The sequence below is a fragment of the Hylobates moloch genome, unplaced genomic scaffold, assembly GCF_009828535.3.
Source record: "Hylobates moloch isolate HMO894 unplaced genomic scaffold, HMol_V3 SCAFFOLD_4, whole genome shotgun sequence".
Classification (NCBI taxonomy): Eukaryota; Metazoa; Chordata; class Mammalia; order Primates; family Hylobatidae; genus Hylobates; species Hylobates moloch.
In genome coordinates, this window is record NW_026652279.1 from 103,246,238 (window position 1) to 103,271,163 (window position 24,926).

Genomic DNA, 24,926 nt, shown 5'->3' on the forward strand with positions numbered 1-24,926 from the left:
GGCAGGCAGTGGCTTACTCTTCACTCTTCCACCTTTTATAGCTCTTAAACTTTGTGCTGTGTGCACCAATCACCTATATACCCCCAAACATCTATAGTCAGCCCTTTGCATATGCAGATGTGGAACCCATGGAGAGGAAGGCCAACTGGAAGATTTCAGCATCCACAGGTTTTAGTATCTGAGAGGGATCCTGGATCCAATCCCTCATAGATACCAAGGGGCAACTTAATTATAAATAGAAATAACTCTTAAAGAATTTAAGGAGCTCCATCTTACCTCCTTCCTGCCCTGCACATTGGCCTGGGGAGCCCCAGCAGAGATTGGCTTGTGGGTACTTAAATCTCAGACACATTGGCAGGGGTGGTAGGAAGATGATAAAGTCCCATATGGAGAGAAGGCCTGTTAGGAGTTTTGGAAATACTGGGGATATTGGGACAAGTTAAATGGCACCATGGAAAGCAACCAGAAAATCCAGTATAAGAAACAGTCTAGGGCCAGGTGTGGTGGCTCACGCCTGTAATCCCAGCACTTTGGGAGGCCAAGGCAGGCACAACACGAGGTCAGGAGTTTGAGACCGGCCTGGCCAATATAGTGAAACCACTGTCTCTACTAAAAATACAAAAATTAGCCAGGCGTGGTGGCACACGCCTGTAGTCCTAGCTACTCAGGAGGCTGAGGCAGAAGAATCGCTTGAACCTGGGAGGTGGAGGCTGCAGTGAGCCGAGATCACGCCACTGCAGTCCAGCCTGGGTGACACAGCAAGCCTCTGTCTCAAAAAAAAAAAAAAAACAAACAACAAACAACAACAACAACAACAAAAAGAATCTATAAGACAACTGGCCTGGACCCTCATGAGAGGGTCATGAGAGTGGCCGTCATGAAAAGCAAAAAAATGCAGTGGTAGGGGAAGTGGCTGTTCCAGACTAAAAGAAGCAAAGTAAGGGGTGAACTTTGGATCCTAGGTGGACAGCAGGGAGAGGGGACAATTATAAAAGATACTTTTGGGACAACTGATAAAACTGAATTTGAGTTGGATATAGACAGTATGGGATTACTGATAATTTTCTTAGGCGTGATAATGGTATTGAAGTTGTATTGAGAATGTCCTTACTCTTAGGAGACACATAATGAAGTATTTAGAGGTAAAGCATTATGCTGCTTATAATTTACTTTCAAATGATTTGGGGGCGGGGGTAGAGAGAGTACTGTAAATATTTGGAGAGAAACAAAGCAAGTGAGGCAAAAACAGTAACAATTAGTGAACCTAAGTGAGGGCACATGGGTTTTACTTTTCTTTTAACTTTTTTGTAGGCGTAAAATTTATCAAATTAAAAAGTTGGGAAATAAAGGAGAAAGTTTAAAAATGAAACCAAACAAAAAAAAGGAAAACAAACAAGAGTCCTGGGCTCTATGCTACTGTCTCCTGCTAGTCTTCTGACTTTGGGGAAAATCCACCTGTGTCTGGACCTGCGCTTTCTGTCTGTGGAATGAGGATGGTGGAGTAAATGGCCTCCGAGGTGACCTCAGTTCTAAAGTCTGTGGACACGATGAGGAGTTTGCAGGAACAGGACTCATATGGCTTGCTGGGTCCACCTTGTCCCTCCAGACACTCGCCCAGGTACCAATTTTTCTGAAAGAGGCTCAAAGAGCTTGTTTTGTGATGTTTTAAGGTCTCTTCCTTTGGTTGGAAAGATTTTAATACACTGGTTTCTTAAGACTTTCTATGGTCTTAAATAAAGCCCTAATGTAATTGTAGTGAATGTGATGGGACTAAAACCGTTAACGTGCTTCTTGTTAAGAATTTAATGGCATAAAAAATGTCTTCAAGGCCTGAACAATTTATTTTATCTTGGTGTCTTGCTACAATTTCACTTGGATTTTTCAGTCAGATGTTACTATAGTCTTCTCAATGTATCTGTGGTTGTGCTGACAAAGACTGAGGAAATTCTTTACACTACTGTGGCAACTGAAGAGAGTATTAGCAAAACACTGTTTTAGGGATGATACCCACAGAGGCATGTGTGAAGAAGCATGCTCTGCTCACAAGTTGCTCACTGAACCTTCTATCAGAATGAGCAGTTTTCATTATCTCCCTCACTGGGCTACGCAGCAGAGTGCTCTACTCTTAGGAAGTGCTCAGGGAATGGTTGTAATTTCGCGGAATTTAACTGACATCCAGCAGGTCATATGGCAACAGTTTGGTTTGTAACTGTCAATAAAAAAAAATGAAACAACATCTTGTGAAATGCTCATTTCCTCGATATTGTTCCTTTTTGGTGTGAGACAAGTCTAGTTTCATTAATAGTTCTTCCATATTGCAGACTTTTATAACTGAGAACTGAATAAATGGAGTTCTTTCTATACACTCGGCTGCGTGAGATGCAATGAAATACTCAGCCTGCTGTGCGACAATCATACACCTCCCTGGAGGCATCGGAATGGCACCCTGAACGCTAGTAGCTTTGCCACCTTCTTCCCTGTCTCATCCTTTACCCAGTCCTGGGGAGGGAGCTGTGTCAACCAATTTGTTGGTTAATTCCTAATGAATTTTCTTTCTAAAAACTTGGGAGAAGTAGTTTCACACGTCAGAGCAGTTCTGCCCTCAAAAATGTAGAAATCCTATTTCCAACAGGAGATCTTATTCAAGCTAACTATGAATCTGCCAGTTTTAATGGTAGTATATTTGCTATGGTCTACATTGGGTTAAAATCTCCCTATAGGGCCAGGTGCAGTGGCTCGCACCTGTAATCCCAGCACTTTGGGAGGCTGAGATGGGCAGATCACGAGGTCAGGAGTTCGAGACTAGCCTGACCAACATGGTGAAACCCTGTTTCTACTAAAAATACAAAAATTAGCCAGGCGTGGTGGCGGGCACCTGTAATCCCAGCTACTCAGGAGGCTGAAGCAGGAGAACCGCTTGAACCCAGGAGGCAGAGGTTGCAGTGAGCCGAGATCGCGCCATTGCACTCCAGCCTGGGCGACAGAGCGAGACACCGTCTTAAAAAAAAAAAAAAAAGAGAAAAAGAAAAAAAACCCTCCATATGGCTTAAAGACAGCCGAGGAACACTGAAATTCAAGATCCATAAAACAGGAGAAGGGACTGATCCAAATATTGGCAACACTCAAAGGTTTTAAAACATTAGATAGGATATGGGTATTTGTGCTGATACAATAGATGTCTAACAATTCTTTAGTCATCAATGGTCCAAGTGATTTAAGAACTATAATCTATCTCATACTAGAAAGGACCTAAAATATCTTAAAATAAACATTTTCTATAAACCCATAAAGCATAAAAAAATAAAAATCAAGGAAAACTTACACCTGAAGGGAGCAAGGATGAAGAAAAGGAAAAAGCTGAACACCGGTCTGCAAGCCATGAGATATAACAAAGTTGTCATAGCTGGTCTTTGATTTTAGCTCTGAGCTTCCTGGCAACTAAAACCAAGAGGGAATCTTAAGCAGCTCCATGGCTTTCACTAATCACAAGCGGAAACACAGTTCAGTTCTTCAAGGGAAACAAAGCTACTCCCCACGGTGAAAGTCCATGTCTTATTTCTATTCGTATCCTGTACTTGGACAGAGCCCGGCAACCCACAGCATTCATTAGCTGAAGCTGCCCTTCTTCTTCCACTTAATTCTAAAAGGAATTCCTCATGTAGAGCTTCACACAAGGGGCTCTGGGAAATTCAGGGGGGGCGGTATCCTTAATAATAGGCCTAAAGTACATGAAGTGATGGGTTTCATCAATCTGTTTCTTGTTGTGTACCTCATAACACAGAGACACAACTCAGGGAAGCAATCCTGGGGTGCATGTGGGATGTCAAGCCTAATAGCAAGCTAAGATCACCGATTTCTGTAGGACATGTTTGATCTGTAATAAAATCTAGTCTGTCTATGGACTGTGTGTCCTTCATGCATGTCTGCACGTGCATACAGCATTTCTCATGATAGAACTTTTGATAATAATTACATGGCATGTGACTGAATTCAAGGTTGTTTGCTCTGGTAAGGGCCAGAAGTGCAGGTGCTCTCTGTGGCTGATTAAGAGAGGATTAATAGGCTCATATCAAGCAGTAACACAGCAGCACTGGGGGTCCCTTCTCCACGCTCAGACTTCTGAAATGGAGGGTGTGCAGCAAACTAAGAATACCAAAATGGAAACAGTTGAAATGGAAAGCTGCTTTTCTCCTGGGATAATCATCGTCATTGTTAGCTGGGGAGACATCAATGACTGTATAACCCTTGCCCATGTGGAAATGGAATGTGATACTGAAGCTTTCAGGGTGGACTCAAACTTTGGAAGGCTGCTTGGCTAGCGATGGGGCAAGAGTGGGTGTGTATGGGGAACTGGGATAAGGACGGGAGGCTCTGAGGAGTCTGGGAACAGACTTTGGCTTCTAAGCAGCTCATTTTTTTCTAACATCATGGCTGCAGCATTTCTTCTGTAGTAATCAGACTTTTAAATTATGGTGTTATTTTACAATTACTACTGCAAATAAAACAAAAGCTTCACTTTCTCTGCACTGATGAATGAACCAGTGAGAGGATGAAGATTTTCATTCACTCTCGATGGAGTTTGAATCCACCTATCCATCATCGTGGTCAATGATGCCTCTCATTATCCTTAGTTCATGTCATTACCTTGAACTTCTCCTCATAGTTCTCGAAGGCTTCCATGACCATACACACAGCCTCCATTGTGCGCTCGAGCCGGCCATCCATACTGTTGAAACGGTACATGCTACCAGACACATCCACCACCAGGCGCAGACGCTTGGGTTTCTGTTGTGGGCTGCCAAGCTGAGGGAAGGAATAACAGAAAAGCCGTTTGTGAACTGGCAAACTTCCCCTAGTGGCTGTCTTGGGGATCTCCTAGAAGCCCCAGCGTGCCAGTCCCAAGATGGGCAGACCAGCCATAGGCTCAGCTCTGCACAAGGCTGTCCTAGCAGGTAGCAAGGCATCTATGGGTTGTATTGCAGTAAACAGAATTTCAGACTTGTGCTAATGGTTGGGGCCACATGGAAAATATTTTCCTTTGGAATATAGTCCTTTCAAAGCTCACTCTAGTAAAGTTGACTTACCGAAGCTGATGCCTTAAAAATAATATGATGACTTAAAAATAATAATCTGGAATGACATGTCATTTTCACTTCATGCCTCAGAGTCAGTAACTCTAGCAAGAGTTTGTGTTATTTTGGAGAGAAGCCCATATCAAGTTTACTTGTACATGTCAGGTAGTGACCTGAAAATTATTCTCCACATAGGCCACAAGTAATGTCAGATTCCTAAAACGAAGTTATGTGATGGGGGTCTGGCAAATAAAGATTTTAAAAACGACTTTTGTGTTTGCTAAGCTGCACATCTTTTCTTCCTTCCACATTATTGAATTAGTGCTTTTCTTTTCTTGGCAGTTTGAAAGCATAAAAGTGGTATCAGATTGCTATCTAGAAACAACTGTCAGTTAAGATTACAAGATTAAGTTTGGTTTTAGACCCATGACTGCCAATTTGCAGATTTAAAAAAAAAGTTTGTTAGTTTTGCTGACAAGAAAAAAGAAGAAGGCTGCGTGCAGGGGCTCATGCCTGTAATCCCCGTGCTTTGGGAGGCCAAGGTGGGAGAATTGCTTGAGGCCAGGGGTTCAATACCAGCCTGGGCAACACAGCAAGAACTCATCTCTACAAAAAAATACACAAATCAGCTAGGGGGGTGCTATGTGCCTATATTCCCAGCTACTCAGCTGGGTAAGCTGAGAGGGCCACTTGAGCCCACTAGTTTGAGGCTGTAGTGAGCTATGATTGTGCCACTGCACTAAAGCCTGGGCAACAGAGCAAGTCCCTGTTTCTAGAAAAAAAAAAAAAAAAAAGAAAAATTCCAGATTATTCTGTTACTAAATATTTGCTGTTATTAAATATAAAAAATAATGAGCAGAGTTAGTAATTTCAAGTAAACACAGGGGGTATTGAGAGTAATGGTTTGAGGCAAATTAAACATATTTCTTAAAAACTTGTTGAGTCTGCCCAAATTAAGAACACTTATACACATGCTTCCATGACTACTCACAATTTCAGATGTATCCAAACACATTTGTTGACCACAATGATTCAGTAAAGAATGCAGTTGTTGACTCATACCAATGACACAGAAATAAGAACTCCCAAAATCACCACCAGATCCTCTCTAAATAAATATTTAAAAGGAGTGACTCTCCCTTCTCCCTACGAGTCACTGCACCCCCAGCTCTCAGTGGCAACTCAGCAATTCTGGTTACTCAGGAATACAGATCACAGAGCTCACCAGAGAGACTCAATATTTCATCCTGTCACCATTTTGTTTTGCTATTACATTGCAAATATTTTAAATTTATGGCTGTCTAAAACTTTACATACTACAATTATAGTTACTTAAGGGAGACATTCTTATTTTCTATATATTTTTTTCAGTTATATGACGGACACTGATCTTTAAAGTAAGAGAACAGTAGAAAATCACCAAGGTTGTTTTATTGTTTTCACTTGAAGGTTTCTCTAGGCTTAACAGAAACACCAGGTGTCTTCAGTTTCCCCACCAGGGCACCTGCTCTGCGTCCTGGGAGTTGATCTGTATGGACAATCCGTGTTGGGGCTCAGAAATCGATACCCTCTAAATATGGTGCTTGGACATGCTTAACTGAAGAAGCAGCATCAAGGTCTCACTGACCTTCCTCCCTCTCCCCACAAAGCACCAGATAATTTGTTCTCTGAAGTTTCTTCAACGTCTAAAGTTCAGAGCTCCAAAGAAGAAAACCATTACTCTGGGCCCTTCCCTGAGTTTTCATCAACTGAACTCATATCACAGGAAGAAAGGCTGAAGTCTGTCAACACACCTGGACAGACTTTGGTCACAAACCATTGCTCTGTGGGCCCAACAGACTCTGTCCCAGGCCACTGTGTGTTCTTCAAGCCCACTGAATTGCCCTAAAACCATTTACTACCCCCGTAAAATCATCTACACTTCTCCATCTCCTTTTCCCTTAAGAAGAAGGGTACATAAGCATCTGTACCTCACTGTATGGAGGGGGACTCACCCTTGGTTTCACCCCGGTGCACATTAATACATTTGTATGCCTCTTCTCCTATTAATGTGACTTTTGTGAGGTGATTTTCGAGAACCTTCAGAGGGCGAAGGGGAAGTTTTCCCTTGGCCCCTACAACCACATCAGCTGGCCTCTTGGCTGCTGGCTTCCAGTGGGTTCTGCTCATGGGAGGCACTGGTGGAAGTCAGGGGGTGAGGGTGGAGTATTTATTCTCTTGGCCCCCTCTCTGCTGTTGCCCATGGGTTGGCTCCCCTTCTGCTGAAGGCCACCACTCCATCAACTGCCTTCTCCAGGTTCCAGGAACTGCTCTCTCATTCTGCCCTTTTAGGCCTCAGGGTGAGTTAGATGCCTGCTGTTGCTATCCCTGGGTTACTGCACTGTTTATTTTTTATTTTCCTAAACCCCACCTTTATTTTTGTAAATAGTCTTTGTACTGACTGTTTCTTAAATTACCTAATTTGAGCATGCCTTATGTTTCTTGCTGGGACCTTGAGTTGAATAATAAACAGTATAATATTTACGGAGTTTTTCTTCTTCTTCTTTTTTTTTTTTTTTTTTTTTAACATAATGCTTTCCTTGGTTGCCATATTCAGGATTTGTGATATTTTGACACAACTCAAGAAAGCAAATTTCTGTAAAGAGGGCTAGACTATGCAGAGCTGAGGCTAGCAGTTCACCATGACTTACTTGCGGCTCCAGCTCACCCCGACGTTTGTAGATGGCTTTTTCTCCAGTCAGCCCATCGATGATCTTGGCATCATCTAGTTCCCCAGTGGCTTGATGTCTTAGCCATTGTCTTTCTTTACCTTTAGCCTACAAAAGACACACATACACACACAAAGCCTTAATTAGTTTTGCAGGGTCTCTGACATACTTCTTTGTGCATGAATAACAGGAAACACACCTGGGATCTTTTCAGTAAGTGGCGGTTCTGCATGAACACAGTCATATAAATGAAGTGGTTTCTGCTGTGCTGACAAATAAATGCCCTTTGTCTGTTTTAATTCTTTCAACATATGGAACAATAAAATGAATGAAAGATGGTATGCAAATGAGTCCCTGGAGAGATGTCCAATATCTGGAAGTATAATAATGGGAGTGCATTTCTTACAGATTTTCTGTCACAGTGCTTCTCAAAAGTTTATTAGTTAAAATAATCAGCTTGAATTTGTTAACATTGTCTGTAAGCCCAGAGAAAATGTGACCTTTAGAATTCTACCTTTTGGAGAAGAGTTTGTTACTCAAGTTCTCTGGGATTTAGAGTGCAAATGGAAATAGCTGAAAACAATAGTATGTGAACATTTTGTACCCCACAAGTCTTTCTGGTTATCTATTTTCAGAAATCTTCTGGATTACTTTTCTAAAAGTTTTTTCACGTAATACTTTGCTACAATAACTTACAATTATGCCAGATAGACTAATTTTATGGCAGTAAAATAATAAAGAATTATAGTATCCCAATCAAGGCATATGCTTATTACAGCCAACTACTATATTTACATTAATGAGTGGGAAGAATAGCTAAGATGTTTTTATGCATGCAAACTAAAGTAGTAGTTAAGATTATGTGTTCCAGCATCAGCCTGGTTCTAACTGTTCTTTCACCACTGTTCAATATCTGATCTGAGGCAAATTACTTAATCTGTCTGCATCTCTGTTTCTTCATCTCTAAAATGAAGATAACACTAGTCTCTATTTTAGTAAGCTCTTGTAAAATTAATAAAATCTTACGTGGAATCAGCTAAGAAAGAGCCTGGTGAGCCATGTTAGCTGGTACTATTATTCATTGCAGGGGATGAAACACATATGGACAACTTAGTCCACTTTAAGTTAAGCATGCTTCCATCAGTGTTTCATGGGAGGTGGCTATGTGATAGCACTGTCATTGGAAATACAAAGCCACTAAGCCTCAGGCAGCTGGTGTCTGTTTTAGGGCCAGGTCAGCCATTACACAAAGAAGCACCACACAATATAACTCTGGGTATTATAGTATGTATTGTTTTCTTGTTTCTGATACCCTTGCTGGAAACGGGCAAAATTACCATTTTGGAATACCAATATATTAATGCAAACGTCACCAGCATATAGATTATTAATTTTGGTGGGCAGTTAATTCTAAGAACTACCATGTATGTGACCCCTGGGAGAATGTTCTTTCCAGATTATGTTCTTGGCAAGAATCCCATGATCTCTCAGGAAAATGGGTCACTCTGGAGCATAGCTATCATGTAAAACTTCATCAGATACCCAGCTACAGGTGGCAAGAGGAAGGAATGTGCACAGTCTTCTAGAATCTCTTCCTACTGGTCTATCTATGAATCAGACAGACAACCTTGACCACACAGCACAGTCCTTTTCAGGCCCCCTCCCTGCACCAGTGATTGGGACTTAGCTCTTATCTCTTCTTTCCTAACATTTCTGTTCTCCAGTGTGGACAATCCTCAGGCTTCCTGGATAATTTATCCTGGGAAATGCTATTGTGGATGACCATCTATGTACCTTCAGTCTTCATATCCTACAACTCTTGGAGGTACCAAGCTGCCGAGCACTGGATTCTAATGGCTTTCATAGATGAGGACAGACTCTCACAGACTAGTCTAGACTGGGAAAACCAGCACTGAAGAAAGTAAAAGAGAACATGGTGGCAGTGGTTAGCAGCCATTAAAGTGACATGGAACTTGGATTCTTGAGCTGGGTTTAAGAGAAATGTGGGATTAGAACTGGAATGAAATTGTATAACATGTTACTTATCGGCCATGCCACTGTCATCATGAAGCATTGATTTTCCAAGTTTTCATAAATGCATTGACAAGGCAATGACCCCAAGGACTCCCTACCCAATCCCATTAGCTGCTACATGGTTTTATTAACCAGTGATGCTTTTGCCATGTAAACAGCCACTGCAGTGGCTACAGATTGTCATTTTTGTAATTTTTGTTTTTTTTTTGAGACAAGGTCTCTGACACCCAGGCTGGAGTGCAGTGGTATGATCATAGCTCACTGAACCCTTGAACTCCTGGGCTCTAATGATCTTACCACCTCAGCCTCTTAAGTAGCTGAGACTACAGGCATGTACCACTACACCTGGTTAATTTTTTATTTTTAAATTTTTGTGGAGTTGGGGATCTTGCTATATTGCCCAGGTTGGTCTCAAACTCCTGGCCTCAGGTGATCCTCCCACCTCAGCCTCCCAAAGTGCTGGGACTACGGGTGTGAGCTAATTTTTGTGATTTCTAATGCAGGTCACAACTGTAGTAAAAATAAATTTAAACCCCACCATCTTACCATAGAGAAAATAAAAAATGCTAAAATTCTAACTAATAATTCCACTGTCCTCTTTATTTTGGTGTTTCTAAAACCAGAATATATCTTATAGTTGATGGCAAAAAAAAGTTGTCAAGATGACGGGTAGAGGGACTAATTGTGACCTGGTTGCTGTAGCTGGAGGACACACAGCTGATGTTGGCGGAGCATAGCAGGCATCAGCTCACGGAATTATTTCCATTGATAGCTCAGGTTTGTTTTTAACTTCAGTTAAAACTCCTAACTATTATCTTAAACAATTCAAAAACATTACACTATATAGAAAATTAGAATAATGAGCAAAGAAATGGAGCATTAGGATGCAAATACACTATAAGTGAAGCAAGATTCTTTGCTGCAGAAATGACTACACTTCCAATAAGATTTACAAAGGCAAGATTCCCCCAAGGGGAAGAATTTGGGTGTAAATTTGTTGGGAAGACAAATTTCTAGAGGACTGCATGTCCCAGGCCATGCAATTAAAGAGGGAGAAACCGCTACATTTCATGAAATAGATCACAGAATGCTTAAAACTAGAAGAAGTTGAGAAGACTGATTCAAGTACCTTGAAGGACTATTAGGCCCTGTCAAAAAATTCAAGGAAAGCTGTTGAATTTTCTGTGATACATAATGCAATTAAGCAAAACATGTAACTCTCAGTTTTGTTCATCATCATGCAAGAATCCAGGGATTTTAGGTCTTAATTTTCTTGTGCTGATATTGCTTCTTTTCCCATAATGATTATCTGCCCTTAAGGTACTCTCTAGCTTGGAGACTGTTTCCATTACTTATGCCAATAAAAGAAAAGGACTTGGTAAAATCTGCAGTGAGAGTAAGGGAGAGGGATACACCTTTTCCAATAAATCTGCTACCTTTTTCTTCTTTTTTGGGGGTTAACTTTTCAAGTTTAAGTACTTGTAATAAAGTATACAAATCTTAAGAATGTACTTTTACAAAGTAAACACACAATCTTAATCATCCACACCGCCTAAGCCTCCCAGTGCCCTGTTCTGGACGTTACCTTCTCCCTGCCAAAGGTAACCCCTATACTGACCTGTTACTAGAAATTAAGTTTGCCTGTTTCTGAACTTTATAAATATGAAATCATACAATATATACTCTTTCGTTTCTGGCTTGTGTGGTTCAACATTATCTCTGTGAGTCACCCATGTTGTGTGTAGCAGGACTTTATTCTCTTCTGTGCCGCAATGGTATTCCATTGTATGACTTTGTCACAATTTACTCATTCTACAGTTCTGTTGATTTCAGTTTGGGGCTATTAAGAATAATGCCACCATAACTGAACATGTCTTTTGGAGCAGGTATGTGCATATTTCATTGTATGGAAAGGCTGGGTCACAGAGTATGGATATGTTCAGCTTTAGTGTATACTGATGGACGGTTTTCCAAAGTGGTTTTCCCAATTTACATTCCTGTGAGCAGAGTATAAGGGTTTCATTTGCTTCTGTCCTCACCAACACTTGATACTGACAGCTTAAAAATTTTTTTTTAGCTATTCTTTTGGTGTATAGTATACTCCTTCATTTTTATTTTTATTTGCAGATAAATGAATTACTTTTGGTACTGCTTGTCATCGATATTTTTAGGAACATGAACCAGTAGTTTTTGTTCTTGAGAGGTAAACATATGTATCAGCCTTTTGAGTCAAAACTATTAGGCACAAAGACATTTTTATAATAGTAGCACTGTTCATTAGTTTTCAAGTATGTAACTTGCAGATAAATATGGGTAGAAATTTGATTTTCTATCCTCTAGCCAGCCCACAAATACTTGGAAACTTAAAACAGGAAGAGGCCTGTCAGAATGAATGCTCTTGGGGGCAATGGGCTGGAGGGGGAGCTCTTTAGAAAGTTACTGAAGGCTGAATAAAAATATTTACTGTTTTGGACTGTGTATATAAAGGCTTCTGTATTTTATGATACTTAGTGAAATACTTCTTGAAATAGTGAGTTCCTACTGCATTTAAATATATGCTTTTTTTTTATAATAAAAGGCCAAACATGTTCTTTGTTATATATTCCTATTGCATGAAGTAAAGTATCCCTGTAAATATGTCCATCTGTTTTGTATTATACATAAATTTACACTAATGAGAGTTCATTATATATAAAGTGAGGTTGCATTAGTAAAAAGTCTATGTTACAGACTTTCTGTAAAAGAAATATAATTTTATTACTTTCACACAAAGAATACTTAGACTCACTGAAATACTCAGAGAATGATGTATTCTGGTTAATTCATTTTCCAGGAAATACTTGCTTAACCAGAAAGTACACACACACACACACACACACACACACACACACACACACATCTGTAGCACTAAAGACACAATAAATAAACTTGACAAAAACCAATCATCTTGTGGTTTGTGACACTTTGTCTTATGATTTCAGCACTGAAATCATTCTGATTAATCTTATGTCTTTACTTATTTGGGTTATGATTAATCATGACTTTTTTTTACCTACAAACTCTACAATCAAGCCAATTTTATATTAGTCCTTCAGAATTTAATGAAGAGAATAAAAAGACTTAAGTAGCAATTTTTATAGAGAGAGAGCGTATACATTCTACAGAATAAAGCCTACAAGATCATCAAGAAATATTTGTTGGGTGAATGAATAACTGTAAATGATGTTAGAGGGTACCTGTGAACAGCGATTCTCTTATTAAACATTAGCTCCCATTATTTTAACATCTCTTCATGCTCAACCAACATATATTTTTATGCTACAAATGTGTATGACTCAAACAAATAATTATTGGATTAAGGAAAACTTTCATATTGAATTTATAAGATACATTATTAATCAGTGGAAACACAAAATTTTATTTTGTGGTTCTCAACATATTGGTATAGCCATTAAAAATATTTTACTAAATATCTGCGTAGGTTCCTAGGTGCTCTAAATAGTGAAAGAGAAGAGGAGATATGTACCTTATTCCAAGGGATTCATGTTTCTTGAAGTAATATCTCATTGCAAAGGAAAATGGTGAATCATCTATGGTGATTCTCATTAGAAGAGTTTATATTCTTGGATGCTGATGTGGAACTAAATCATTATGTTGAGTAACACTATACTATCTATAGTCACTTTTTATGAACTAAAATTATTTCAGGTCTTTCCTTCAAGAATTAAATATTTTGTAATTAAAAGGAGCTGGGAACATCTCGGTGTGCAAACATAACAGGCATCTTATACTTCACAAGTTTAAAACTCAACCCTGGATTCCACCCTAGAAAACCTGTTCTCTCTAAGTCCTCCCCCATCTCAGTGAAAGGCAAGAGGCAACCCCACTCTTCCAGTTGTTCAGGCCCCACACTGAGGAGTCATCTTTGACTCCCTTACATCCACACCCAATCCATGGGCAAATCCTCTCAACTCCTGGCAGTATCTGACCGTCTCTTACCATCTCCATGCCTAGCCTTAGTCCTGTCCTCATTTTCTCTCCCCTAGAGCACCGCAGCAGCCTCCTAAATGGTCTCCTTCCTTCAGTTTTAAACAGTTTTCCAAAGTGGTTTTTCCTGTACAGTTCCCTCTTCACATAGCAATCAGAGGAATACTTATAAAATATGTTGTCATTTGTAAGAACTATATTAGAAAGAACCAGCATGGTTAACTTTAAGTCTTTAAAAAGCATGATTGAACTTATATTTCTCATGATTTTCAGGAATGAGTGTATTTGCCTCTCCTATATGTAACATAAATTGTTACACTTTTACTTTCTTCTATTCCTTCTCTATACCAATTTAACTAACCAAAAACCAACAGAATCAAAAATCTTCTTGATTTTTGTTTAATTTTAAAATAATATGAGAATTTAGGCCCTGTTTATTATTAAATTCGTAATTTTTAATATTGTATACCTTTAAAAAGAATGATTCTTGATATTTGAGTTTTTAAAAAATATATTTACCACAATTATTTAGACCTGATTTTGTGTTGAACTGCTTCTAATGCTCATTGCTGGTCCTTTTATATCACAAGGTTCCCATTCTTAAGGAATTTTGATTCCTCTTTTAATTGACTAGAGTATTTATACAAATATACATATTTATTTCAAAGTTATCTTTTAAAAGGGTGCTTAAGAGACATTTTGAGCCTCTGAATATCTGCAAATATCTGTCACTTTTGTACTTTGGCTGTGCACAGAATTCTTGGGTCACAAGAATTGTCCCTTCAAAATCCTGCAGACCTTGTTCCACTATCCTGTGGCATTCAAGGTTTTAGGGGACAACTAATGTAAAATTAATTTTTCTTTCTCTGACAATAGCTTGTTTTTCATCTGCTTCTCTGCTTTTAGGATTTTTTTTTAATTTTTGAAATGTTAAAATTCCATGAAGCTGTGTTAAGTGCTTCTCTCTTTGTTAATTTTGCATGCTACTTAGTAAAGTCCTTTTGATCCATAGACTTAGGCCTTTCTTCAGCTGGGTACGGTTTTGTTACTACTTTGGTTACTGTTTATGAATATTTTTCAGTGGCCTCCTCTATGGGGATATGATTTGTTCATTCAGCATATGTTTACTAAGCACTTACCATGTTTCATGTACTGTTCTATTTGTTGGGACGACTCAGGGCTCTGTACGTCAGCTCTCTACTTTGTTTTTACTAATTAGCTTTCTTATGGTTTTTACCCCTTTATTTCCTCTGGAATAACTTTTCAAGTTTTTTGTTCACATTACTACTTAGACTTAAGACTGGATGGAGTCTGTTCTTTCTACTTTTCATGTAGATTTGAGCTTTGGCAGTGCACTTTTAGTTTTCTCATCTTTCCTTATTGCATTCAATTCCCTTATTATTTCTGCTTGCTTCTTAGCCAGATACTTTTCAATTTATGTCTTATTTCACATACTTCAAATTTCTTTGAATTGTGAGAACACAAAGCAGATGTTTTCTAAAAATTTTATGTTTTCTGAAGAATATTCTATCCCAGCAGCATCTTCTATATCTTAAATGCTTGTTATTCCACCTCAGTACACAACCTTTTCATACATCCCATGTTATTTTATGTTTTCTGTGTCCTTATTCTCCAATGATGAGATACAAAACTGTTCAGGAACAGATTGGACAGATGCTCCCTGGTTGCATTCACTTTCCACTTAGTTTCTACTAGAATTCTCCTTGAGAGATTTTAAACTGGTTGAACTAAATCTACAATGCCAGCTCAAGAATTCAGCAGGGAAGGAATTGAAACTGCGGACAGTCCCAGCATGAGAACTTCATCACCACATCATTTATTTTGTTTGGAAAAGGCACTGCAATGGGGCCAACTTTGGGCATTTGGCTCCTTTGTGATTTAGTCTTCAAGCCAAGTGTAAGTTGGGGCTGGTCTGGCCTTTTTCCCAGGGCTGTTCCCCTTTCAGCTTCCTGCTTGTAGCCGCTGCGTGAAACCTGGATCTCCCCCACAACCACGCCTCCATAGCGCTGCTGCTTTCAAACGCTTTTGCATGGCAGTAACAAAATGGAGGTCAAGTGATCTGCTTCTCACCAGCTCTAGGGCTCTTTCTTCTTTTCTCTGCCTTTCTAATCAAGGGATTTAGTGACATTCTGTTAGCTCTCATGCAGTTACTCATGAATAATGCTATTTCTCAGGAAGGTTTTCAAGTTGTCTTTGAGAGGGGTCCCATCAAAGTATATTTAGCAAAAATTCTTCAAAGCTGTTTGCATGTCACTAGCGCTCTTCATTAATTTCTCCTGACACGTGGGGTTTTCAATGTGTAAAGCTTTTGACTACTTAAATAATTTTAATGGTCACCTGGCAAAGACTGAGTTAGAGATGCCCATAGTCATGCAGCCCAGAAGTCAGGACTATATTTCTAGGCTGCACCTGGATGAAGTTGTCCTCTCATGGCCACTGACACCATGTCTTGAGTGACGAGCCATTCATGATGTGCTAAGAAAGAGTAACTGGCACTTTGCTGCTCTCCTGTGACATGTAGACGTTCCTTGACACGGCTGTTCTCACCCTTCCCCTCTCTTTACTCTACACTCTTGCCTTAGTTGACACATCTTCTGTTGGCTTGGGCTGTCCCTCTATTCAGATGACCACAAAAATACATATATAGATAGCCATATACACATGAATCCCTATCTAGTCCTCACCTTGCTCCTGAACTCCAAATTCAGGTTTTGAAAACTTTAAACATCATGCTTGATATTTTTACATAGGTGTCCCAATAGTGAGAAAACATATTATAACATCCAAAGCAAACATCTGCTTTCCTCACAAGTCTGTCCTCTTCCTGTGTCCCCTATTTCTGTCCTCCAGGGCTTGAAAACCTCTCATTTCCCTTCCCTCACATTCAGTGTCACTTGTCTTTTTGCCCTACCTCCAAACTGCTTCTTGAATTTGTCTCATTCTTTCCATTTTCATTTCAATTATGCTGGTTCAGGTGCCTATCACTTCTCACCTGAATAACTGATACTGTTTTATGATTTAATCTCCTGGCTTCCACCTCTCTTGTCTCTGAAACTTTCTCCTCCATGGCTACAAAACTTCCTAAAGAAGATAGAATCAGCTCTCAGCTCATGCCTGAGACCACACAGTGTCATGCATCTGTCTGTGCTGTGACCTCTTCTGGGGCGTCGTTTCCACCCTTCTCTGTCTGGTTAATACTTGTGTGTCTCTCAAGACTCAGCTCATGTACCCTTACCTTCAAAATCTATCCTTGAATCCTTTTCTTCTGAGCTCCCTCTACCTAGGTACTTACCATATTAAATGGAATGAGCTCTTTAGGTGTCTGCCTTCTCTGCCCCTCAAGCCCAGAATTTTCTTAGTACAGGGACACTATCTTATCAATCTCTGTGCCCTCAGTGCCAAGCACAGTGCGTGCTACACAATCAGTGTTCAAAGCACTATTTATCTGAACAAAAGCTTATTTTGAAACACCACAGGGGAAAAAAGGAACATAATTGTTTGTTCATGGAGATATCATGCTAGCCAAAGCAATCAGAGAAAGGTTAATTTAGTTTAGCCTGAGAATGAAATTATGATTATAGATCAGAAAAACATTGGAGAGAAGATATGATTAAAATCAAGTGGTTTTTTGTATGAATGGATGTTTTCTTTTGTTAGAGCATGCATGCTGCAATAAGAGATTGAGATTCTGAACCAAGTATAATTGAAGTATTTATGGACTGATGAGAAGATTCATGCAATCGATTCACAAAAGGGAAAAGGTTCAATAACTCAAAGAAGCCAAGGAAAGTCACTGGTGATAGCTATCTTAATCAAAGGAAAGACATGTACTGCAACATAGGCACATGTTAAAGCAGACATTAACATGGGTGGCAACAGCATTTCCTGCTCCTCAAATCCCACCTGGAATCAATGAGTGGGCCTGAGGCTGTGCTTTGGAAAGTAATCTCAAGTGATGATTTGCTAGTTCCTGGCCAAACTTTGTGCCGTTCACCAAGGAAACACCCATGGTTACTTGGATTACATAGCAACCTCAAAACAGCTGGAAGATATTAGTCAATCGGAGCCACACAGGACTGGCAGAAGATGGCAAAATGGGACCAAATCAAAGGTTCCTTGCTTTGTTTTCAATCTAAAGTTCCATATTCTACACAAGGCCGTGTCCATGCTTGATCAGTAGCTATGTTTTAAACTAGCCCTATCTTCCTAAATGGAGGACTAGAAGGCCCACCTGAGAATAACTCCCCTATGGATTAAAAATAGATTCAATAAGGAAAACACTTGAAAAATGCTGTGTTGGCATTTGGATAATGATGCAAAATGTTTTATGAGTATATCTAAGAATATACTTTTTATGGAACTGTTGAGTTGGAAGAAGAGAACAGAGACCCTAACAAACAATAATGAACTGAGCTTTGGGCCGCACCTGCCTCGCTAGCCATACAGCCCAGGGCAGGTTACATCATCTTTCTAATCTTCCGGTCTCTCATTTATAAAGTGGGGGCAAAAGATGGCAGAAATGGAACCAGTATTTCACAGGATTATGAGAATTGACACAATGTATGTTTCCTCATCTATCAAATGTAGAAAATTATACATACTGGTTTCTGTAGAGGTTAAATCGCACAATGAATGTAAAGTACCTGACTGGGTACCTGGCCTGTAATCCAGGCTGATAAATCTTAGCAAGTACAATGAAGGTAATGATGAAGTGAATCCTTCTGTAGAGAATGCTGCATGCTAGGCATTGCTTATGCATATCATCTGAGTTCTTCACTAACACACTAGTATCTGTCATTCCCATTTTACAGAACCCAGGCTGTCTGGCTGCAGAGAATGACAATAATGATGGAGGTGATCTTGGTGACGATGACGATGTGAAGCACCTAGTAGAATGCCTGGTGCATGGCAAATTCTCAGTAAATGCTTGCTATTATTATAATGCTGGTATTGTTTGTAAAGATTTCTAAAGATGGAAGTTCTACATCTATTTTAGCTACTTATTCAAGGATTAAATTGCTTTTATCTTCTTTCCTATATCTTAAAACTCTTTCTTGGTATTAGTTAAGCCTATTTTCTCTTTTTAGATCTCCAGAGAGGAAGAGAACAAAAACTCCCCTGAAATAATTACTCTCGTTGAGGATATTTAGTAAGTTATTGACTCCAACCCCCTTAAGGATTTTTTAAAAATGGGTGCTACTTTGTTTTCCATGCATTTAATCTTACTTGTTGCTTTTACCTGAGACCTTCAGAGTTTTCTTTCATTCCTCTTTGAAAGCTGAAAGCAAAACTGGACACTGTTTTCTGATACTGGTCTCACTGTTGTGGCGATTAGTGGAAGAGCCATTCCTTGATGCTAACTCTAATTCTAACCCAGGCTTCATTTGTGTGTGATTGTGAGAAGTCAGAGCAGTGGACCTGACTTTTCATCTTTTGGCTGATTGTTTCAACACGATACCATTTATCTAAAGCACTGATCTGAGGATTAAATGTGATAGTGCTTGTAAAAGCAACTATAGCATAGTCCCCAACAAATACCAACTAAGACATCAACTAATACCAGAGGAGGAATCTGATAACTTCAATTAAAAATGTATTCTTATATCCCTTTGTAGCACTGCGAATCCTCTTTCTGCCCACAGGGTAGGACTCGATGTTGTCTGCATGTTCTTGTGGCATCCAGGGCTATTCAGGATCTGGTGCCTACGACTCTGGCAGCCTCTTGCCACTGTCTCCCACCAGGGTGTGCTTTTCTCAGCCATAACAAATACTCTGTCCTTCTCTGAACTCACTGCACTCTCCTATACCTCTGTGCACTTGTGCATACTGCTTCCTCTGTTGGACATGCCCTGACTCCTTAAGCACATGGGAAATTCCTTAGCATCTTTCAAGAGTAAATTCAAACATTACATTCTCCATGAAGCCTTTCCTCATTTCGTCTCATAGCATTGTGTGCAAAATTCTCTACAGAACTTAGGAAATTTAGTTGACTGTGAGTCCCTTCTTTGAGGGCAGAAGATGTATCTTAGTTTTCTCTCTCTAATGGTGTGCATTGAGAACTTAAGAAGTGAGTGAATCACTGAACCATACTCATTCTCAAGTCTTAGGATAGGCACCATCTCCCATTACTCTCACCTCTGAATCATCCATTTTGGCCCTTAGCCAACTATTGCCTTACCCTGAAGCTCAGAGCCAACCTGGCAGTGTCCTGGTGCTCTCAATGTCCAGGGCAATGAACACTTGTCAAATGAGTGACTATGTAAGAAGATCCAATCATTCAACATCATATTGTTCATATAGTTTATATAAAATCTTATGCTGTTTTATCCTAAATAACTGCATATAGATTTTTTTTAAAGCACATGGTTTAATTTTTTTACATTTCTTCCATTTTGAAATTAGACATCTGGTTAATTATTATAAAGATCTTTCCTCCTGGAAATGACAGAACTTTTATTAATCTCTGGATACGGTTTAGATCTTTTTAAAAAATAAGGCTTTTCCAGAGTTTTAGGTTAAAATGTTGGAATAAAAACTGCATCACAGAAGTTCTAATCCCCAATACTTAGCAAAAATAATAAAACTTCCCCCAAAAGAACAATTACAAATAATAACCAAAAAGGGAAAGGCAATCAGCTTGAAATACTTCATGGAAAAGAAACACAAGATTCCAGAGTAGAATGGAGAAGCAGGGCACAGCTTGGCTCCCAACCTTCTTCCTTCGTCCTGAAATGGGGCTTTGCTTTCTCTTTAGACAAAATAATCTGATTTTGTTTGTGATTTTAAGGAACACTCAGCCCCTCCTAAATTATTTGTGCAAACTGACCAGAGCACAATTTCTCATTTGAAATCTCCAAACAATAGTCATGCTTAGGAAATACTGAAGTGTCTTAATATTTTCAGGAGCAGTAGCAGTACCAACTGGTTCCTCAGCATTGAGAGCTTTGTGAAACTGCAAAAGGGCAAGCAATGTGAGAGCAAGAGGAGGGCAGAAAGAGGAGGAGCCAGGGGATATACAGAATACATACCCTGGATGATCAAAAAGAAAGCCATGGGACATTTTCACACTGATACATATTTTCACACTGATACATTTTTTTCAGACTGGCTAATTAGGGTTCAGATAATTTTCTCCAAGACTTTAGGAATGTGTCCAGGTTTGGGCCCAGGTTATTTTCTTGGTCCATAAGTAGATTACCTGTAAATTATCCAGGATGATTCGGAGGGAGTGCACCTGTCGCCGAACAGCACCTGAAAACCTTTCATAGGTTGCAGCATCGTATTCACTCATTTGGATCTCCTTTAACCTGAAACCAGAAGAGTATAAAAAGTTAACAGCTTAAATCACATATATGTGGGTTTTTACTTCCATTCGCCTCCTGCTAGAAATTTAGCAAACTCCTTGGAAACTCAGATTCATGTTAAGGAGAAAAGGCAAGAAGTGATGTCTCCAGCTATGCTTCCAGATTCAAAGGAGGTAACATCCAGTAGTGTGCTAATAAATGGTTAACAAACTAGGACAAGAAAAAAGTCCTAGATTTGTAGTGTTTGCTGATTTCCATGATGTAAATATTGCCACCATGATCAGTTACACGCTATGAACAGTGAGTTAGGAAAAAATGTGCACAATTGGCTCTCATGAGCCAGTATGAATTGGCTTTGTGGTACACCATTGCTATATCCCAAAGCCATATTGTGATGTTTGCAGCCGATCAGTTCATGTGGCAGATTCCTAAGAGGGTTCCCATGGGTTGCTTTTTAAGACGAGATCATGTATTTGATTGACCAAGATAACAGTTCAAGCCTAAAGAATGTAAGTTAAGTGCTGCTGTGTATCCCTATGTGAGAGTTTTCTAAAATTGCTGACAGTGTAATTTAGACAGGACAATTGTATTTTAATATTATTGTGGCTTTGAAATTCTATCTTCCCAGTATGCTACTCCTTTTTATCAGTTTTTATCATTTGCTTCACTGAAGCCCCACCAGCACACTGGAAGCTCCCCGTACATATCACATGCCCTGCAAGTGCTTCTCTCCCACTTGCAGTGTCCCTCCCCTGACTTTGCCTACTAACTCCCACTTACTCTTCAAGACTCAAGTCAATGATTGCCTCCTCCAAGAAGTCTGCTCTGATCCCTGGGTCTTTCTTCTGTGCTCTTATCTCACTTCATTCCTCCATCAGATAATTTGCTTTCCATGCTGTAACTATCTGCCTCCTGTCTCCCCAACTAGGCTCTATACTCCTTTAGGTAAGGGCTGAGTCTTTCTCATCTTTATCTTTACAGTGCCTAGCATGAAACCTAACATATAATGGGTGCTCAAAATAAATAGAAATGAATGACTGAAATAAAAATACAACTCAGCATTACTTAAAATGCAGCATCTTAAACCGTCAGTAGAAAGTTCATTCAGAGTGAACTCTCTTGGGTTTTACAGTGTTGTATCCATAATACATTAACTTAATCACACATTTCTATAAATTTCTATAAATGTAAAAGGTGCTGATATTAGGACAAGGAATAATAAGTGCATATCTTGAAAGCCCAAGCATAACATAATCTTCTAAACTAGTGTGTGTGTATATGCATGCAATGTTGGACATATGAATCCTAGGTGTATTGCTGAAACTCTTATCTAATGTGTATTTTTTATCACCTTGAGCTAAAACAGAAACCTCAAATACTGAATGAGAATAAATGTTCTCTATTCCTCCCTGTCAGGTTGAGCATTGGGAAAAATCCATTCACCATGAGGGAGAGCGCTAGAAGCTTATTACAATTACATAATGCTAGGCCTAGACTACCATGGGGCAGACTGGCATTCCTGCCCTGTTGCCCCACTGGATAATACCCACTTAGGTTTCAAGATCTAGCTCAAAGGCCACATCCTTTGAAGTCTTGCTTGAGCCATTGCATAAAGCTGGCCATTCCCTTTTCATGTGCCCTATACAGACATCTACCATGAAACTCGCATACTTTATCGCTTTAATAGATAGGCCTGTTGCCCTCTATTATGGTGTTTTCAAATTTTTCTTTCCATAGTAGGAAATGTTTTACATTGAGATCTTATATACACAAATGCATGTATGTATATAGGATAACTGAACCAAAAATTTAATGAAAAATACTTTTATTACATGGGATGTACTCTGACGTTTTCTATTCTGTTCCTCAGGGAGAAGGATGATGTTTTATTTTTTCATTGAACTTCCAGTACCTACCACAATACCTGCCTGGCACACAGTGGCACTCAATAAGTGCTGCTGGATGGCACTTTGAAAACACTGACTATTAAAAGGTAAATACAGAAAAGGCCACTATAATATCTGAATGGTTGTATCTTGAGGTGACATGCCAAGGTGCCTTTCTAAATCTAATTAACTTTCAGTCCTGAAGAATAAAAAGAAATATGTGTATAGGACTTGACCTCCTGACAATACCTCTTGTATTTAGTTTCTGGCAGTCTCTGAAATCTCTCTAAGACTTTTTATTAGATTAAGTTATGTCTCAAGTATCAAGGCTGACAGAAGCTGGCCACAATGAACAATGCAGGACATGCCACCTACCCCTTCATACCTAAACTGGTGTGTGTTTGTATGTCATGCTTCTTCTCAAAGAAGGGAGATTAGCACGGATTAGAAACAAATGTAGACACAGCTGTCCATGGGGTGGGGAGGGGATGGAGGAGAGAATATATAGAAATATGTGATTAAATTAGCGCATTACGGATACGACACTGTAAAACCCAACAGAGGTCACCCAGCAAATGAACTTTCTACTTACAGTTAAAGATGAGGCATTTTAAATAATCCTGAGTTGTATTTTTATTTCAGCCATTCAATTCATTTTCAGCATGCATTATACATTAGGTACTATGTCATATATTTCTATAAATATAAAAGGTACTGATATTAGGACAGGAAATAACGAACATATATCTCAAAAGCCTGACCACAACACAATCTTCTAAACTACTGTGTGTGTGTGTGTGTGTGTGCGCGTGTGCATGCACGCACATGGAATGTTGGAGGTATGGGTTGTAGATGTATACATAAATACAAACATATATACACACATAAAAACACATATGTACATACATACACACATACATATCAAGGAAGGAGCTAGCCATTTGGTAAGCCACCTCGAGCAGACTGATCTTTGCAGAGTGATCAGAATTAGCTCCAGTTATAGGGCTACAACTGGTGCGATCGTGTTGCACCCAAAACACACCACATGCTGTTTTAATTATGAAGAAATCTGGAAACCATATTCCAGATTGTGTCGGTTTTCAGAAAGATCATCTACAAGGCAATCAAAGCTGATAAATTTTGAAAGATGATGACTGAAGCAAGGGATGTAGAAAGAAAAGAGAAATTTTAGCCTCTGGATCAAATGAGGTACCCATTGCTAATACTCTCAAGCCCACAAAACTAGCTGGAAACATATCTTTCTGCTTCTTTAACCCTGATCAAAACTGCAGGGCACAGCTGCTTCACATCCTAGTAATCTTTGTGGACTAACTGCATTTTGTTGGCACAGTATATTTTTAAAGGGTATATTTATTGTTACGTAAGAGTCTGGGAATTTTAGTTCTCATTTTACTTTTTCTTACAGGTCAGACTTAAGTACTATAATTTTGAATCAATTATAAGGAAAACAAACATAAGCTTAGGTCCACTGTGTGAGGCTGATTAGTTTTGCAAATGGTAGTGGATGCAAGCTGGTGCCTACCCTAGACGCTTTTCTAAGTGTGTACATGTACCTCATTGTCTATTTCATTTGCTTTTCACTGGTATAATGTTTCTGTTCTATTTTATTCATGTTTTATGCTTGTCTCTCTCTGTTAGTCTGCCTGAGTTAATATATTCTTGATATGCAAGGGCTGGTATCTAGCTTAAAACCAGATACAAATAGATGCTATCAAAATGCTGTGTTGATGATGTCAGGAACCCACTTAGCAGCATTAGGCTCTCCAAGGCACTAGCACAAACTTTCTGGCTCACAGCTAGGACTGCCTAGTTTCAGCCAGTCTCTGAATTAAGTACTAAAGGATGATTCCATTACTTGTATACATGTATGTATCATTCATTCCACAAATACAT

The 24,926-nt window shown here is 39.3% G+C and overlaps 1 protein-coding gene across 1 annotated transcript in view; it reads right to left on the bottom strand.

Annotated features, from left to right (window-relative positions):
• The window catches only part of VWA8 (von Willebrand factor A domain containing 8), a 427,846-nt gene that overhangs the window by 25,067 nt on the left and 377,853 nt on the right, over positions 1-24,926 (bottom strand). Inside the window, exons 40-42 of the mRNA XM_032150771.2 lie at positions 21,021-21,129; positions 7,763-7,888; positions 4,645-4,803 (exon numbers count right to left, since the gene is read on the bottom strand). Coding sequence (XP_032006662.1) covers positions 4,645-4,803; positions 7,763-7,888; positions 21,021-21,129 — 394 coding nt within the window. The remainder of the gene's footprint in view (positions 1-4,644; positions 4,804-7,762; positions 7,889-21,020; positions 21,130-24,926) is intronic.